Genomic DNA, 16,979 nt, shown 5'->3' on the forward strand with positions numbered 1-16,979 from the left:
GAATACAAAAAAAAAAAAAAAAAAAAAAAAAAAACAAACCAAACCAAAAAAAAAAACAAAAAAACAAAACAAAAAAAACCACTTATTCTTCATTTTATAATAAGGTGTGTATGTGTGCATGAGTGTGCATGTGTGTGTGCATGTGTGTGTGGACATGTGCATGTGTGTGTGGACATTCATTCTTGCAGGTGCCTACAGAGGTTAGAAGGGAGCATCAGAGCCTTTGGGCAGTTGCAAGTTGCCTAGTACAGGTGTTGGGGACTGAACTCAGGTTTCTTGGAACATGCTCAACCACTGAGTCATCCTTCCATCCCTGGTGCTTAATACTGTCAACTTGACATGCTCTAGAATCAAGCAATGGATATGACCAGCCCTCGGAATGTATCTGTGAGAGATGTTTCTAAACTGTGTTGATTGAGGTGGGAAGTGTTCCTGAAAGCGAATGGTGCCATTTGGTGGGCTCAATATAAAGGAGAAACTGGGCTGAGCCCCAAGATTCATGGTTTCCTGACTGGATGAAGTGTGACCAGATGCCTCCTGCCCCTGCCCCTGCCCCTGCCCCTGCCCTTGCCCTTACCCCTGCCCTTGCCCCCATCCTCCATGCCCCCATGCCTTCCCCACCCCAAGGGACTGTGCACCCTCAGACTGTGAGCCAAAGAAAAACCTCCCTCCCTTAAGTTACTTTTTAGAGTATTTTGTTATAGCAGTGAGAAAAGTAGCTAATGCTATTATGTGAAGTATAATCTCTGACCTTGAAAAACAATGACAGCCATTATCCACAATAATAGGAGTTGGGGCACTGGCACTACATTCTGCAGAGAAAATGGACCAAAGACTACTCCAATGGGTTTGCTGCATGTCCATAGCTAGGTTTCAAGGCTGCAAATTGGTGTCACCAGGGCTTTTTTTTTCCCTGTTCCCCTGCCCCCAGCTCTGGGACCCAAACATGAATCTCAGGGAACCCAGAAGGTTCTGAGACTTCCTTATTATGCAGCACATTCGTGGTTGTTACCAGGACTCGGAAAATCATCACAAACCCCCCAAGTCCCCCACTCACGATCTACTAGGAACCAAGGCTAGGATTTATTGTAAGAAGGCCATTCTGAATGAGAGCTGAATCAAAGAGAATCTGCTAGGAACCATTAGGAATTATTGACAGAGGTCTTTCTGGTGGCACTGGTGGAGGTTTGGTTTGAGGGGAATGGTTACTGTTGTTGTTCAGTTTTGTTCTGTTAAGACAGGGTCTCAGATAACCAAGGCTAATCTCAACCTCGTCAATGTGATGATCCTAAACGTCTAATCCTCCTGCCTCCAGCACTATTCCAGGTTGCTGGTAGTGCTGGGCATGGAACTCAGATGGTTCCATGCATGGTAGATAAGCCCCCTGCCAGAAGAACTGTTTTAGAACCCAGAACCGTTCTTTCTCTTTCTTCCTAGGCTGTGGAGTAGGCTAACAAAAGGGGGGAAAATATGGGAAAGGGTCTGCCATGCAAACATGAAGGTCTGAAGTCAACCACCAAGCCCGTGAGAGACAGCCAGCAGCAGTGGCGTGGTGCATGCTTGTAACCCCTGCGCTAGGGAGGCATAGGCTGGAGGGGCTCTGGGGCTGGCTGACTGGCTGACTGTTAGACTGGCTTGAACTGGTGAGCTCCAGGTCCAGGGAGAGACCTCACCTCAATAAGTAAAGTGACAAGTGACTGTGGAAGACACTTGTAATATCAATTTTAGGTTTCCACATGCATGTGTACCTGTGCATGCAGACATGTAAACATGTACACACACATACACACACACACACACACACACACACAAACACAGAATGTCATCCCCATCCCTAGCAGCCAGTCTCTCCTCCGGTATAAAAGACATCTGATATCAACTTTGGGCTTCCACATGCATATGTACTTGTGCATGTAAACACACACACTCACACACACACACACACACACACACACACAGAGAGAGAGAGAGAGAGAGAGAGAGAGAGAGAGAGAATGTCATCCCCACCTCTAGCAACCAGTTCCTTCTCTGAATGGAAGACATCTGATACCAACTTTGAGCTTCCACATGCATGGGTACCTGTGCATGCAGACATGTAAGCATGTACACACACACACACACACACACACACACACACACGATGTCATCCCCACCCCACCCCTAGCAACCAGCTCCTCCTCCTGTACGGATGAGAGGAAGCCCTGTCAGTAAGCAGATACTCTTGAGCTACGTGCTTGCTCAGAGCCCAGAGCTCCCTTGCCGAATCCACGCTGTCCTTCTGCTTTGCCTCTGAGTAAACCTCCTTGCTACTACACTTCTTTATGGATACTTCCTCTACTCTTTGAACAGATGACAAGATCCTGCAAATGCTTGGTCCAGACCAGGACCTCTGAGAACAAGGGGAAGCATGGAACTGGTGAGAGAACTCACAGAGGATATGGTTTGAGTGAGAAATGCCCGCAGAGGCCCATGCACTGGAAAACTCTGTCCCCACCTGGTGGTGCTAATTGAGGAGGTGATGGAACCTTTAGGAGGTGGAGCCTTGCTGGAAAAACATGTCACTGGGGGTGGGGCCTGAGGGTTTATATAGTCTTGTCCCACTTCCTATATGAGTGCTTTCTCTCTCTTTCTCTCCCCCATGACAGCTGATAAAATGTGATTGGCCAGCTTCCTACTTCTGCCACCATCACAATGCCATACCTTCCCAGAGTGCCATGGCTTCCCCCCACACCCCACATGCCAAGGCTCCCCCCATCCCACATACCATGGCCCCCCACATGCCATGAGTCCCCCATCCCCACTCACAACCATCTGTAATAGAATATGATGACCTCTTTTGGTGTGTCTGAAGGCAGCTGCAGTGTACTCATATACATAAAACAAATAAATCTTTTTTAAAAAATTAGAATTACAGTTGTTCTAGATGAATCTAATTTTAAAAAAAGAAGAAGATTTTACTTAATGTATGAGCACACCATCACCATTTGTGAGTCACCGTGTAGTTTCTGGGAATTGAACTCAGGACCTCTGGAAGAGCACTCAGTGCTCTTAACCCCAGCCCTGAGTTCAACCTTAAAAAAAAAAAAAAAAAAAAAAAAAAAAGATTAATTCTTATTTTTTTATATATCCGTTTGTCTGCACAAGTGATACCACATGGCATGCGTGCAGTGCCAGCGGAGACCAGAAGAGGGCATGCAATCCCCAGAGCCAGGCTTACAGGCAATAGGCAGCCACCAGTGTGGTTACTGGGAGCTGAACCTCTATCCTCCTGAAAGAGGAGCAAGAGCTCTGAACCACCGAGCCACCTCTCCCACCCCTAATCCATTCTTGAAAACACTCTCAATAAAAGAGGTCGAGCTGAGCATGGTGACACTTGTTTATAGCCCCAGGAGTCAAGCTTAGCGTGACGGCATTTGTTTATAAGCCCAGCACTCCAGGAGGCAAAAGGAGAAGCAACTTTTCAAAGTCATCTTCAGCCATGCAGCAAATCTGAGGCAAATTTGGGCTGCATAAGACCCTGGTTTAACTCTCCCACAAACAAACAAACAAGAAAACAAATGCCTATATTGCATCCTTTTATTTGAGAAATAAAGAATATATTCCCACCCTGCCTGTGAAGCCAATCACTCTAAACATTACTAGCACTCTTCATCACCCACAAAGCAGTCTCCTAAACCATTCTATATAATATCAACATTCTATATAATATTAACATTCTGTATAATATTAACATTCTATATAATGTCAACATTCGGACAGTAGTTAGGCCTGACAATGCCATAATGACTACGTCTGTGAGCAGCATACGGTGATGTGCATTCTACTGAGTGACAATTACATATTCCTGCAGGGTATAGTGGCACATGTCTAGAATCCCAGCATGGGGGAGGCCAAAGTGGCAGGGTCAAGAAGAGTTCAAGGCTAGCCTGGAAGCCAGGTGTGCTGGTGGCACAGGCCTTTAATCCCAGTACTTGGGAGACAGGCAGGAGATCTCTGTGAGTTCAAAGCCAGTCTGGTCTACAGAACGAGCCCCAGGACAGCACAAATTCTAGGACAGCCAGAGCTGATATACAGAAGAACTCTGTATATGTATGTCTAAGCTCTGAAGTAACAACAAGGAAAAAATGAGACAAAGTAAACAGTATAATATATACCAAAGATAAAACTGCGTATACACGATGGAACACATATAGTCTAGTCACCAAGGAGGCGACAGACAATTCTCCCATTCATGATTATTAGAAAAGTAGAGCCGGGCGTGGTGGTCCACGCCTTTAATCCCAGTACTCGGGAGGCAGAGGCAGGTGGATTTCTGAGTTTGAGTCTACAGAGTGAGTTCCAGGACAGCCAGGGCTACACGGAGAAACCCTGTCTCGAAAAAAACAAAACAAAAACAAAAAAAAAAAAAATTGGGCTGGAGAGATGGCTCAGCGGTTAAGAGCACTGACTGCTCTTCTGAAGGTCCTGAGTTCAATTCCCAGCAACCACATGGTGGCTCACAACCATCCGTAACAAGATCTGGCGCCCTCTTGGAGTGTCTGAAGACAGCTACAGTGTACTTACATATAATAAATAAATAAACTTTAAAAAAAGAAAAAGAAAAAAAGAAAAGTAGACACAGTATGAACGATAGCTGCTTAAAGATGAGATAGACTTAATAAGGTAGTAAAACCTACCCGGTCAAGTCCCCAGAACAAACAGTACTTAAGAGAGTCAACTCCTAGCTGGACAGTGGTGGTGCACACCTTTAATCCCAGCACTCGGGAGGCAGAGGCAGTAGATCTCTGAGTTCCTTGTGAGTCTGGTCTACAGAATATGTTCCAATATAGTCACGTCTACACAAAGAGACCTTGTCTTGAAAAACTACAACACAAAAGACAGTGCACACCAGCCCCATATGTGAAACTTCTTTACCTCACTTGAGATAAACCTTGTTTTTTAGCCCAAGTTAGTCCCAAATTCCAGGATTTTGAGTAGCTGAGGCCACATAGAAGCAGAATACCACACCTGGTTTCCTGGTTTTGGGACGATAAGAGCACAAAGACAAGAGCTGGAGTCCCGGAGCCACCAAGAACCTTTTAATTCCTAATTGCTTGTTTTAGATTTCTCTTTGCTGGTGCTAGGAACTGAACCCTGAATATTAAACATACCAGGAAAACACTATTCCTGTGAGCCATGCCTGTGTCCCTCACTGGGGGATTCCAGGCAGGTCTTCTGCCACTGAGCTACACCTTTGAACAACTCTCTTGTCTCAGGATTACAGGCACGAGCCACTGGGTCCACTCCACCTTCAACTGTTTGGATATGGGACTGACACAAACCGAGTAGACAATCCGTTTACTTTAGCATAGCCGTTTAAATATAAATCCAATTTGAGTCACACTCACAGAACCAGAATAACGTTTGACCAAATATCTAGGTATCCTGTAACCTAGTCAAGCTGACGCATAAACTATCTGTGGTAAAAATAAGAAGTACCAACTGAGCTGGGCATGGTGGCACACACACCTTTAATCCCAGCACTCGGGAGGCAGAGGCAGGTGGATTTCTGAGTTCGAGGCCAGCCTGGTCTACAGAGTGAGTTCCAGGACAGCCAGGGCTACACAGAGAAACCCTGTCTCGAAAAACCAAAAAAAAAAAAAAAAAAAAAAAAAAAAAAAGAAGAAGAAGAAGAAGAAGAAGAAGAAGAAGAAGAAGAAGAAGAAGAAGAAGAAGAAGAAGAAGAAGAAGAAGAAGAAGAAGAAGAAGAAGAAGAAGAAGAAGAAGAAGAAGAAGAAGAAGTACCAACTGAGCACACCCAGTTTGACATTAGAAGCTAAGCTGGTTAGGCTTGGCTGACGCTTGGATGGGAGAAATGCAGACAGAACCCATCTCACCATAGTTTAACTTGTGATCTTTCAACTTTACGACAGTGTGAAAATGATACAAATTTAGTAGGAACCACTCATCAGTGCCTGAATTTTGCACAGTCCCAAGGTTAGCAATATGAATTTGGGCCCCTTGTGGTGACATTGGCCAGGGCAATGAGCTGCCACTTCCAGACAGCCACGGGATCACAAAGGAAAGCCAACAATGCTATATAGAATAGTATCCTGCTAAGCTATCAAAGTTGGTATGGTAGGTGTGATGGTAGGCAGTCATTGTCAGTTGACTAAAATTCAAGAATCACTTGAGAAGAAAGCCTTAGTGGAAGAATTTTCTAGATCACGACTGTAGGGGATTGTCTTGATTGTTAATTGATACAGGAAGACCCGGATCCTTGAGGGCAGCACTATTCCCTAGGCGGGGGATTCTGAACAGTATGAGAGAGAAGCAAGCGAAGGATTCAGACATTATTCTCTCTGTTCTTGACAGTGGCTATGATGCTTCGAATTTCTGCTTGACTCTGCGAGAGTGAGGAACTGTAAGTGTAAACTTAAAGGGAGCCTAAAGTTCCCTCTAAGTTGCTAACCTAGGCCTAGTTCCAGAAGCTTCTAGCCTGCATACAATTTTATCTGTTGGGTCTGCCCAATCTCATATGATGTACATGCATACGATGTACGTGTATACAGTGTGCATGTGTGTATACACATTCCTGTGTGTGAGTGTTGGTGCACAGGTACTATGGTATGCTCTTAGAGGTCAGAGGTCAACCTCCAGTGCCAGTCCCTGTCTTATACCTTGTAAGAGGCAGGGTCTCCTGTTCATACCTGTGCACATCCGGCTAGCTGTCCTGTGAGTGTCCTAGGATTTAGCTGTGTCCCTCTCCCATCCAGCCATAGACACAGAACCATTATAGATGTGGCTACTACATCTTTGGCTTTGTGTGGGGTCTGAGGATCTAAACTCTAGTCCTCAGAGTTGTGTGGCGAGTGCTTTCTAAACTGAGCCATCTCTCCTGCCCTAACTCTTCCTTTTATGAGGTGATGATCTCAAGTATTTTATAGAAGTGATGAGGAGCCAGTGCACCATCTACCCTGACAACCAATTTTTCTCCAGGCAGACTTCTCATTTTGGATACTAAATTGGCGACATTGCAGAAGTCTAAAAAGGAAGCACTGACTAACTCAATGCTTACTCTCTTTGGAATTCCACTGATTATACCAGGCCATGATGGTCTCTCCCAAGAGCAGGAGGCCATTCTTGCTCCCTACCTTGTATCAAAAACTTCGAGTCTCAAAATGCTTTTGTAGTTTCCTCTGTTGTAGAACAAGGCAGCTTGACTTAAAGAGCCTTGTGTAAAACTAAGAACTCAGGCTGGAGAGATGGCTCAGCGGTTAAGGGCACCGACTGCTCTTCCAGAGGTCCTGAGTTCAATTCCCAGCAACCACATGGTGGCTCACAACCATCTGTAATGGGATCTGATGCCCTCTTCTGGTGTGTCTGAAGACAGCTACAGTGCACCTACATATAATAAATAAATAAATCTTTAAAAACCAAAAAACCAAGAACTCAATTGCTCCCATAAAGCATGAAAGTTGTACCCTTTGTTTAGACTAACATACTAATCAGTGTCTCAAAAGACAGAATGGAAGGCAGCATGGAAGGCAGCTGTGGTGGCGCACGCCTTTATTCCTGGCCCTTGGAAGGCAGAATCAGGTGGATCTCTGTGAAGTCTCGGCCAGCTTGGGCTAAGCTGCAAGTTCCAGACTAGCCAGGTATACACAGTGAGATTCTGTGAGATTATTAAAAATCAGATTATTACTAAATGGCTCTTATTTTATGGGTACTGTTGTGTTTTGCCAACTTGACTGGATTTAGCATCCCCTAGCAGACACATCTGGGCATGTCTGAATGTGGCGGCTCCATCCCGTAATGCAGCTGAGGCTCTGAACACTATTTTCTTGTTGCTTCCTTCCCAAGTGCGGGGGCTGGATGCAGGGGCACATGTTTGTATCCAGCAGCCTCCAGCTCCCTCAGCCACATCTTCCCTACGATGAGGGACCACATCCCTTCAAACAGCGAGCCAAAATAACTCCTTCCTTCCTTAAGTGGTTTTTGCATGGATCTTCTCACAGCCCAGATTAAGACTCAAACCAACATGACTGCACACTTCTCGTCACTGGCTGTAGACAGTATATTTTCATCTGTCCAGACTAAACTTCTTCAGAGAAGACACTGTCTTTGTAAAGAGTTAGAGTCTAAGTGAAACCACAGCTGAGGTTTTCCTTGTTTGCTTTTGGCTCTGGGTACCAACTGTATACACTCTGGGTACCAACTGTATACACTCAGGAAATGGCTCACTTACCCTACAATGCATAAGAAAGCCTTGCTTTCCAGGAATGCTATTTTTCCTCTGTCCAGTTGTCTCTTAGGTGGGATATTCAACTTACAATTATCTTCCCACTCCATTCCCTTGCTTCCCAAAGACAGGACCTGTAGCCATGGAACAAATTCAAAACATAAGAGCTCTAAGTCTGTGAACAACTGAACTATTTAACTGTAAATAATACCACATGGGTGTGAAATTTGGAGTATTGCAGATTTGCCTCTGTAGACAGTGCCTTACAATCAAGGGCTTCTGAATGGAAATTCCTTGACGTCCCTTCTCTATTTAAGGCAGTACAGACTGCCTGGCCTTGCTCAATTAGGATGCAGCTTGAAGAGATCAAATGTTATAGACTCCAAAAGTGATGGCTTGTATATTCTTGGGCCAGGGAGTGGCACCATTTGGAGGTGTGGCCTTGTTGGAATAGGTGTGACCTGGTTAGAGGAGGTGTGTCACTGTGGATGTGGGCTCACCCTAGTTGCCTGGAAGTCAGTCTTTCACTAGCAGCCTTTGGATGAAGATGTAGAACTCTCAGCTCTGCCTGAGCCATGCCTGCCTGGACACTGCCATGCTCCGGCCTTGATGATAATGGACTGAACCTCTGAACCTGTCAGCCAGCACCAATTCATTGTTGTCCTTATAAGAGTTGCCTCGGTCATGGTGTCTCTTCACAGCAATGAAAACCCTAACTAATACACGGGGCATCTCAGGCCATTTAATAGTTATCTACTAGCCTTCATTTCCCTTTTTGAATCTTTGATTTTTAATAGAACACACACACATACACGTCACTGTCTTCAGTCACATCAGAGGAGGAGGGCATCAGATCCCATTACAGATGGTTGTGAGCCACCATGTGGTTACTGTGAATTGAACTCAGGACCGCTGGAAGAGCAGTCAGTGCCTTTTTTTTTTTTTTTTTTTGGTTTTTCGAGACAGGGTTTCTCTGTATAGCCCTGGCTGTCCTGGAACTCACTTTGTAGACCAGGCTGGCCTTGAACTCAGAAATTCACCTGCCTCTGCCTCCCAAGTACTGGGATTAAAGGCGTGCACCACCACCGCCCAGCTCAGTCAGTGCACTTAACTGTTGAGCCATCTCTCCAGCCTGATGAATCTTCATTTTTGAGACATGATCTCATGTAGTCTAGGCTGCCCTCAAACCCTTCTGTAGCCTACACTGGCTCTGATCTTCCTCCCTCTGCCTCTGAAGAGCTTGCCATTATAGGCACGTGGCACCGCGTCAGGTTAACACAGGGCTGGAGCCAACAGAGGGGTTTGTGAATGTTAGGCAAGCACTCTTGTCAACTGAGCTGTACAACACCAGCCACGATCTTTATTTTTATACTTAGCTAACCTTTTCAGGCTTGTTATGTAAAGCCCTTGCGGTGTATCTGCAGATCTCTAGCTTCCTCCAACACTAAGGCTGAGTACTCTAACCTAAGTGGAAACCTAAGAAAGATTGGCTCTTCTTGCTACAGCCCTCCTACCCGATGTCCCCACCAACGCAACTCTGCTAAAAGTTCACCAAAGGCCAGCAAGACGGCTTGGTGGGGAAAGCGCTTGCTGAACAAGTCCGGCCACATGAGTTTGCTCTCTGGAATCCATGTAAAGGTGAAAGCAGAGAACTGAGTCCACAGAGCTGACTTCTGACTACCATACAAGGGCTACCCACTCACACACCACACGCACACACCGATAATAATTCTAAAGACCATAATGCAACTGGTTTCGAGGTGGGGCAAGCACTTAGGGTAAGGAAGCAGAGCACTGCTGAGCAATGTTCCCGGATGTTTGACTCGAAATAAACTATTTCCTTATTTCTGTAAGGCAGTGTCTACTGTCCCCTGGGTCAAATATATAGACCACCAAAAGACAAGGGCTGAGTGCCTACCTCTAGTAGAACCTGGGTACTGGTTGCTTCATAATTTCTACCAGAGCAGGGGCAACAGTCTGTCTGGATGTGGCGTTCAGGGCAGTTCTTAGAAATTGCATCTACATAGAATACACTCTTTCCATATCACCATTGTGCCTTCCTGTGGTGTCACAGTGGGTACAGGAACAAGTGGTCCTGGTCTAGGAATGTTCAAGGGGACTCTTAGGTAGACTTGAGACTTTCTACTCTACTGAGGGAGCACGGCAGGGACAGTCCTCCAGGCAGAAAACAGTCACCAGTTCTGACCCATCCTCTATGAAGGAACACATCGTTACAAGGGCTGGCAAGATGGCTCAGCTTAAAAGATTGTGTTGTTCTCGCTGAGGACTGAGTTCAGTTCCCAGCACCCACATGGAGTAACTTACAATTCCAGCTCCAAGATCTGTTGTTCTCTTGGCCTCCAGGGGCACCTGAACTCACATGCGTATACCAACACAGACATCCATATAATTTTTTTTTTCCCCGAGACAGGGTTTCTCTGTGTAGCCCTGGCTGTCCTGGAACTCACACTGTAAACCAAGCTGGCCTCGAACTCAGAAATCCGCCTGCCTCTGCCTCCCAAGTGCTGGGATTAAAAGGCGTGCGCCACCACTGCCCGACCACATAAATATTTTTAATATTTTTTTTAAAGATTTATTTATTTATTATATGTAATTACACTGTAGCTGACTTCAGACACTCCAGAAGAGGGCATCAGATCTTGTTACAGATGGTTGTGAGCCACCATGTGGTTACTGGGATTTGAACTTGAGACCTTTGGAAGAGCAGTCGGTGCTCTTACCCGCTGAGCCATCTCACCAGCCCCAATATTTTTTTTTTCTTATTGTTCTTCAGAACCACAAAGCCTGAGAGATCCTAGCTCAGTAATTTGTAACAAAAAGCACTTGAGACGCTCCCAACCCTGCACACTTGGGCCATGGTTCAGAAATATGTATCTGTGTGTGTGCGTATGCGTGTTTAAACCTCCTCAAAGAAAGGAGTAGGACTCCCATCCAGGTCCACAAGCACGCCCAAGCGCAGACGAGCGGCTGCCTTACCCGAGCAGCAGCAGCCACTCAAGACAGAGCACGCCAACGAAGGCTACGTTCTGCGCCTGCGCCTGCGCCGAGCGCCAGCTAAGAGCGGAAGCTCGGCGCAGGCGCCCTGGCCACTTCCGGGATCTGTCAACCGCTCCCTCTAGGCCTCCCTCCTCCGTGGGCGCCCGCCGGAGCCTGTTCGCATCCACTGACCAGAGGCCGCGAATCGTCCGCTCCGGACCTCCGGACCTCCAGACCTCCCCAACCCCAGGTAAGGGGCCGCCGGGACGAGAGTGTGGCCCGGGTCGCCTCCATTTTTTTGTATGTTGTATGGCACGCGGGGGCGGCGGGCCCGGGGCGGCTAGGCGCGGGGTCTGGAGCTGAGGGGGCCGGGATCTCCGTCCTTCGTGGTTACCTCTGCGTCCCTGGTGTCCCCCTCACACGCGGACGGAGCGTTCCTGAGCATTCTCCAGCTGCCCTCCGTGTCAGATGAGAGAAGGAAGGAACAGCGTGGCTTCCGACACCCCCACAGTACCATTTGCACCCCTACTGTGAGCATTTACCACAATCTGTAAAATTAGTGTAGACGGGCGGATGGCTAAGTCCCCCACCCCACCTCCGGTGGCTTGTCACGATACCTGTTCATCTCCTCCACGTCTAGGATGTTGCCTAGAGCAGCCTCCGAACCGGCAGTTATTGAACCTTCCCCAGCAAGAGAAAACCCATCTTTCCAGTAACCTTAAGATTCCTTTGCCCTAGCCCCCGCCCCCGCAAGTCAGGGTTGTCCTCTCCTCTGCACCCGGGTTCATGCGGTCCTTTATGTAGAACCAACCGCCCGAGTTCTCGTTTGACGCCGCCACTTTGTCGGGTGTCTCTGCGAAGGTTGCTTCTTGGTGCCTCAGTTTCCCCAGCTGCGGTAAGAAGATTCTTAGTCTACTTGGCTTTATGGGGTTCGCGTGGAGTTCGTGTGCTTGAGTTGCTCACAGCAATTCCTACCCCAGAGTAGCTGTTCAAATGATCTGAAAATAAATGATAGTCATTACTGGTGCTTCTGAGACTCAAGAGGCATGTCCGCCTTCCTTTCCTTTCTGCTCTCTTTCCTCCGGAGAAGGTCATGAGGACTGGGATTTCTTTATGTTCCTGGCCCCATTCAGATACTTAACACTGTTGGGAACATGGGAGGCACTTAATAAATTGCAGCTTAGAATAAAGCCATCTGTTGTCATGGTGTGTTTCTCTCCTATCTTCTCCTTGCCCAGTTTTCTGAAATGACCTAGGTTGGCATCCTATTTTATCTGTTCGCTTTAATCTTTTGGTTTCCTTGTGGGCCTTAGGATTTCAGGTCTCTAGAAGTTATCAGTCCCGGGTGTTTGCCCCATTAGATCAAGTCACTGGCTATCTGGGGTGGGGGGTGGGGGGGGTCGGGGAACTCTTCAATTCATATGCTGTTCATGACAGGGGGATCCTTTGGAAATTGCAGACTCCTTTGGAGGATGGGCGGCAGTGTTTTGATCTAAATTATCTAGTGTTAGGTCAAAATAAGTTCTCTACAGGAAGTGCGGAGATGGTCTGATGAAGCTGGAATTTCTAATGAAGCCTGTCAGAACATTGGTAGGGCGTGGTGACCTGTTGGAGCACAGGTATCGCTGGGCTGGGTAAGGAGAGCAATTAGAAACTAGATGAATCACAGACTGAAATTGACCCAAACAGGGAATGGAAACTCTAAATGATGTGAATTTGTCAAGTTCCAATGGAATGAGACCCAGACACCAACATGTGTAGATGTATTTAAGTTCATAGGGTCCTTCTTGGACTGGTCCAAAACTTTATGTCAGAGGAAGAAAGATAACCAATTTACTGGGCTTCCAAGATGGCTCCACCACTAAAGGCTAGTCTTACAACCCAAAAGACCAGAGAACTAACTAACTGGAATCAGTTTTGGGCTGCTTTTATGTGCTATATCATTTAATCTTTCTGACGGTTGTCTTGTAATGTCATTTGGAGATGAAATGAAAATTTGCCCAGCATCTCATTATGTGTGTGTCAAAATGAAGATTCAAACTCAGGTCCCCTTGCCTCCAGATTCCATGGCTAACTCGACATTAAAATGACTCCACTCGAAGGCTGGGAATGTGGTTGAGTTGGTGGAGCCCTTGCTTGGTGTGCACAGTGCATAGGTAGGCTCACCAGCAGGGCAGGAAGAAAAGACCATGCTAAGTGAAAGCTGAAGAGAGTAGGAGCCTCTTCTGCAGTCCTTTTCATCCCTCAGCGCTGGACAGCGGCAACAGACGCCTGGTGCCTGGGTTTTGGTTGGTTGGTTTCGTTTGAGACAAGAGTCTCAACTGTATATAGTCCTGGCTGGCCTGGGACTCACAGAGGTCCTTCCACCTCTGCCTCACCAGTGCCCAGAAAAACCTTTTAAGTTCATGCAGTTGCCTATGGTGTTCCCTTTTCTCCTTTTGAGCCTTGTTAAGATTTTCAAACATTGCTCAAATATCACCTGCAGTTTAATGACTTAAAATTATCACCAGATGAATGAAGGTTTATTTTACTTGGTACAAAATTGTGGCTTAAAATAGACAAATGACTACAAAGGAAGGACGTGTCTGAATGCGTGTTCAATTATGGGACTTGACTGATATAACAGAATTAGAAATGCATTTGTAGAAGTATTTCTGCTGTTGTGTGACTGGTCATCTCTTTTGGAAACTTATGTATGTCCTTAAGGAAAAACTGAATAGGAGAATGAGAAAGGCTCTATCTGCATATGCGACCTTCAGCTCTTCATAAAATAGGCGCCCCTATTACATGTAGATATCCAAGTTACTCGTTTACAAACCAGTTTTGTTCAGTAACAAGCGAGTTCATCAGATTTGGGTTTTAAGCTTCATTGCTTACAGTTAATAATGTTTGTAACAACCCATTTTTTAAAAGGTGTGTGTGTATGTGTGTGTGTGTGTTGCCATATGTGGGTAGGTGCCTGGTGTGTGTGTGTGTGTGTGTGTGTGTGTGTGTGTGTGTTGCCGTATGTGGTAGTTGCCTGCAGAGAGGTGTCGGGTTCTTTGGAACTGAATATACATAGAAGCTGCTTGACATTGTGGGTGCTGGGAACTGAATTATGGTCCTCTGGAAGGGCAGCAAGTGCTGTTGACCATTGAACTTTCTCTGCCCTGCCCCCATTAGATGTTATTTTGAATTTAACAGTTATCAGAAATGAGAGATATTGGATCTCATCTACCATGTAGGCTCTAGGCAACAAACTCCGTCATTAGACTTGCCACCAAACCCCCTTTGCTCACTGAACCATTTTTAGCCCTCAACTATTTGTTCTGAGACAAGTTTTCACTGTGTAGCTCTGACTGACCTGGAATGAATAGTGAGTCTTCTGCCTCTACCTTCTGAGTGCTGAGATTATGGGTATGTGCCGTCTTGAAAGTTTATTTATTTCTTTGTTTAGAATTGGAGTCTTACTACATAACCTTGGCTGGCTCAGAACTCACTATGTAGATCAGGCAAACCTGGAACTCATAGAAAACCAACTGCCTCCACCTCCCCAGTGCCACACTAAGATGAGAACTTATGTTTTAAAAAAACAAATTAAGCAGTCTCACTTGAATTTTTTTAAAGATTTATTTGTTATATGTAAATACACTGTAGCTGTCTTCAGACACTCCAGAAGAGGGAGTCACATCTCTTTGTGGATGATTGTGAGCCACCATGTGGTTGTTAGGATTTGAACTCAGGACTTTCCTCAGTGGTTCAGACCACCAACTGGTCTGAACCTCTGAACCATCTCTCCAGCCCCCCCCCCAAAGATTTATTTATTATTATACATAAGTACACTGTAGCTGACTTCAGATGCACCAGAAGAGGGCGTCAGATCTCATTATGGGTGGTTGTGAGCCAGTGGCTGTTGGGATTTGAACTCAGGACCTTGGGAAGAGCAGTCTGTGCTCTTACCCACTGAGCCATCTCGCCAGCCCCTGAATTTATTTTTTTAAACAGTTTTGCAATTTCAGAGTAAGGCCTCGCTTGTTTGAAGTGCCCAGGTCTTTACTTTGCATGCCTTCTTCCCCACCCCCACCCCCCAAAAAGTGAGGAGCTAGAGGGATGAGTCGGCGTTTAAGAGTATATAATACTGCTCTTACAGAGGACCCAGATTTGGTTCCTAGCACCGCATCAGTCACCTCATAACTGTCTGTAGCTCCAGCTCCAGAGGATCCAGCTCCCTCTTCTGGCTTCTGTAGGCACTGCACATGGGTATATGAACACACACATTCACACAATTTTAAAATTTTTAAAGATTTTTTAATCTTTTTTTTAGAGTAAATTAAGATGAAAGTCAAATTAAAGGCTCTTTATGAGTTGGAGTTTGCTTTCTAGAACATATAAAAGGAAAAATGTACTAAAATATTTCACTGTTTCTGCAGGTAGCTCAGGCTGGCCCTGTATTTACTAAATGACTGAGGACAACAATGAGTTGCTGATCCTTTTGTCTGCCCCTCCAAAGTGCTGGTTTTACAGATGTGCACCACCACATCCAGCACTGGCTTCACTCTTACAGCAAGTCTATTGGCGGTGGATAGCAGGTGTTCTTAGTTAAGGGCGTACTTACTTCTACTTCTTTTTGACCTTGGTTCCTTTAGCAGAGTGTTTCTTTTCTGTGCCATGGGCACTCATTTTTGCTTATTGGGTTTTACCCGTTGTTTGCCTCACAACTTTCTGATGTCTCTTGCATTCATTTTCTGCTAGTGTCAGAATTCCTATCTCACTGGGCATAGAGGCACAGGCCTCCAATCAGGGAGCTAAGGCAGAAGGATTGTTAATTGGAAACCAGCTTGGGCTACATATAAAGACTCTATCTCAAATGAAAAGACATTAATCACAGCATTTAGTAGGCAGGGGCAGGTGGATCTCTATTAGTTTGAGGTCAGCTTGGTTTACATTGTGAGTTCCAGGTAGCCAAAGCTGTATAGTGAGAAAAAAGGACATTTCATCCCAAACACATCATCACTTTATCCCTTAACAGCTAAGTCTTGTTCCTACCTAAGGCAACCATTACCATAGCTAGGATGAAGATAATTTCGTGCTGTTATATAATAACCAAGTTCAAATTCAAATTTGTTACACAACACATGTCTTTTATGGTTATTTTTAAACATACCAATTATAATCAACCATCTTTTATGAAATTTGATTTTCATAGCTTTTTTGAAATCTGGTACAGATTCTTCCCTCTACCTCCCAAGTGCTGGGATCTTGGGTCCTTGCTACCACACCTGTCCATACTGCCTTTACACAGTCCAGGCACTACCACGCCTGTCCATACTGCCTTTACACAGTCCAGGCAAGCTGTTTTCTAGAGGGCGCCTCTGGGACTTTTAGAGAGACAGTGAGTGTGTGAGTATGTGTTTATGTGTGTTTGTGCATAGATGGGAACTGTGTGTTTTTAGTGTTGTGTGCATGGGAGTGTGCCACAGCATGCTCAGACGCTAAAGGACAGCCTCTGGTGTCAGTCCTCACCTTCTACCTTGTTTGTGACAGAGACCCTTCTGTTGTATATAACTGTGTGTCCTGGGGCCCTCCTGAGAGTTTACTGTCTCTACTTTCTGTCTCTCTGTAGCATCACTGTGGGGGTGTTGCTACCATCTCCGACCAGCAGAAAAGAAGCGACGAAACCGATGTCCTTCTCAAAGCAGTTTACTCAGGAACATAACCATGTGTACTAAAACGATCCCCCTTCTTTCTCTCTCGGCCATCCCCTTTTATACCCTCTAGTCCA

General features: G+C 45.8%; 2 protein-coding genes across 2 annotated transcripts in view; one reads left to right on the forward strand and one right to left on the reverse strand.

Moving 5' to 3' along the window:
- Kpna7 (karyopherin subunit alpha 7) overlaps positions 1-11,843 on the reverse strand; it is a 109,973-nt gene extending 98,130 nt beyond the window's left edge. Inside the window, exons 1-3 of the mRNA XM_021222693.1 lie at positions 11,814-11,843; positions 11,219-11,577; positions 10,140-10,176 (exon numbers count right to left, since the gene is read on the reverse strand). Coding sequence (XP_021078352.1) covers positions 10,140-10,176; positions 11,219-11,577; positions 11,814-11,843 — 426 coding nt within the window. The remainder of the gene's footprint in view (positions 1-10,139; positions 10,177-11,218; positions 11,578-11,813) is intronic.
- Arpc1a (actin related protein 2/3 complex subunit 1A) overlaps positions 11,381-16,979 on the forward strand; it is a 23,150-nt gene continuing 17,551 nt past the window's right edge. The window contains exon 1 of the mRNA XM_021222694.2: positions 11,381-11,468. The gene's annotated coding sequence lies outside the window, so the exon portion shown is untranslated. The remainder of the gene's footprint in view (positions 11,469-16,979) is intronic.

This window comes from Mus pahari, chromosome 23 (assembly GCF_900095145.1).
Source record: "Mus pahari chromosome 23, PAHARI_EIJ_v1.1, whole genome shotgun sequence".
NCBI classification, from domain to species: Eukaryota; Metazoa; Chordata; class Mammalia; order Rodentia; family Muridae; genus Mus; species Mus pahari.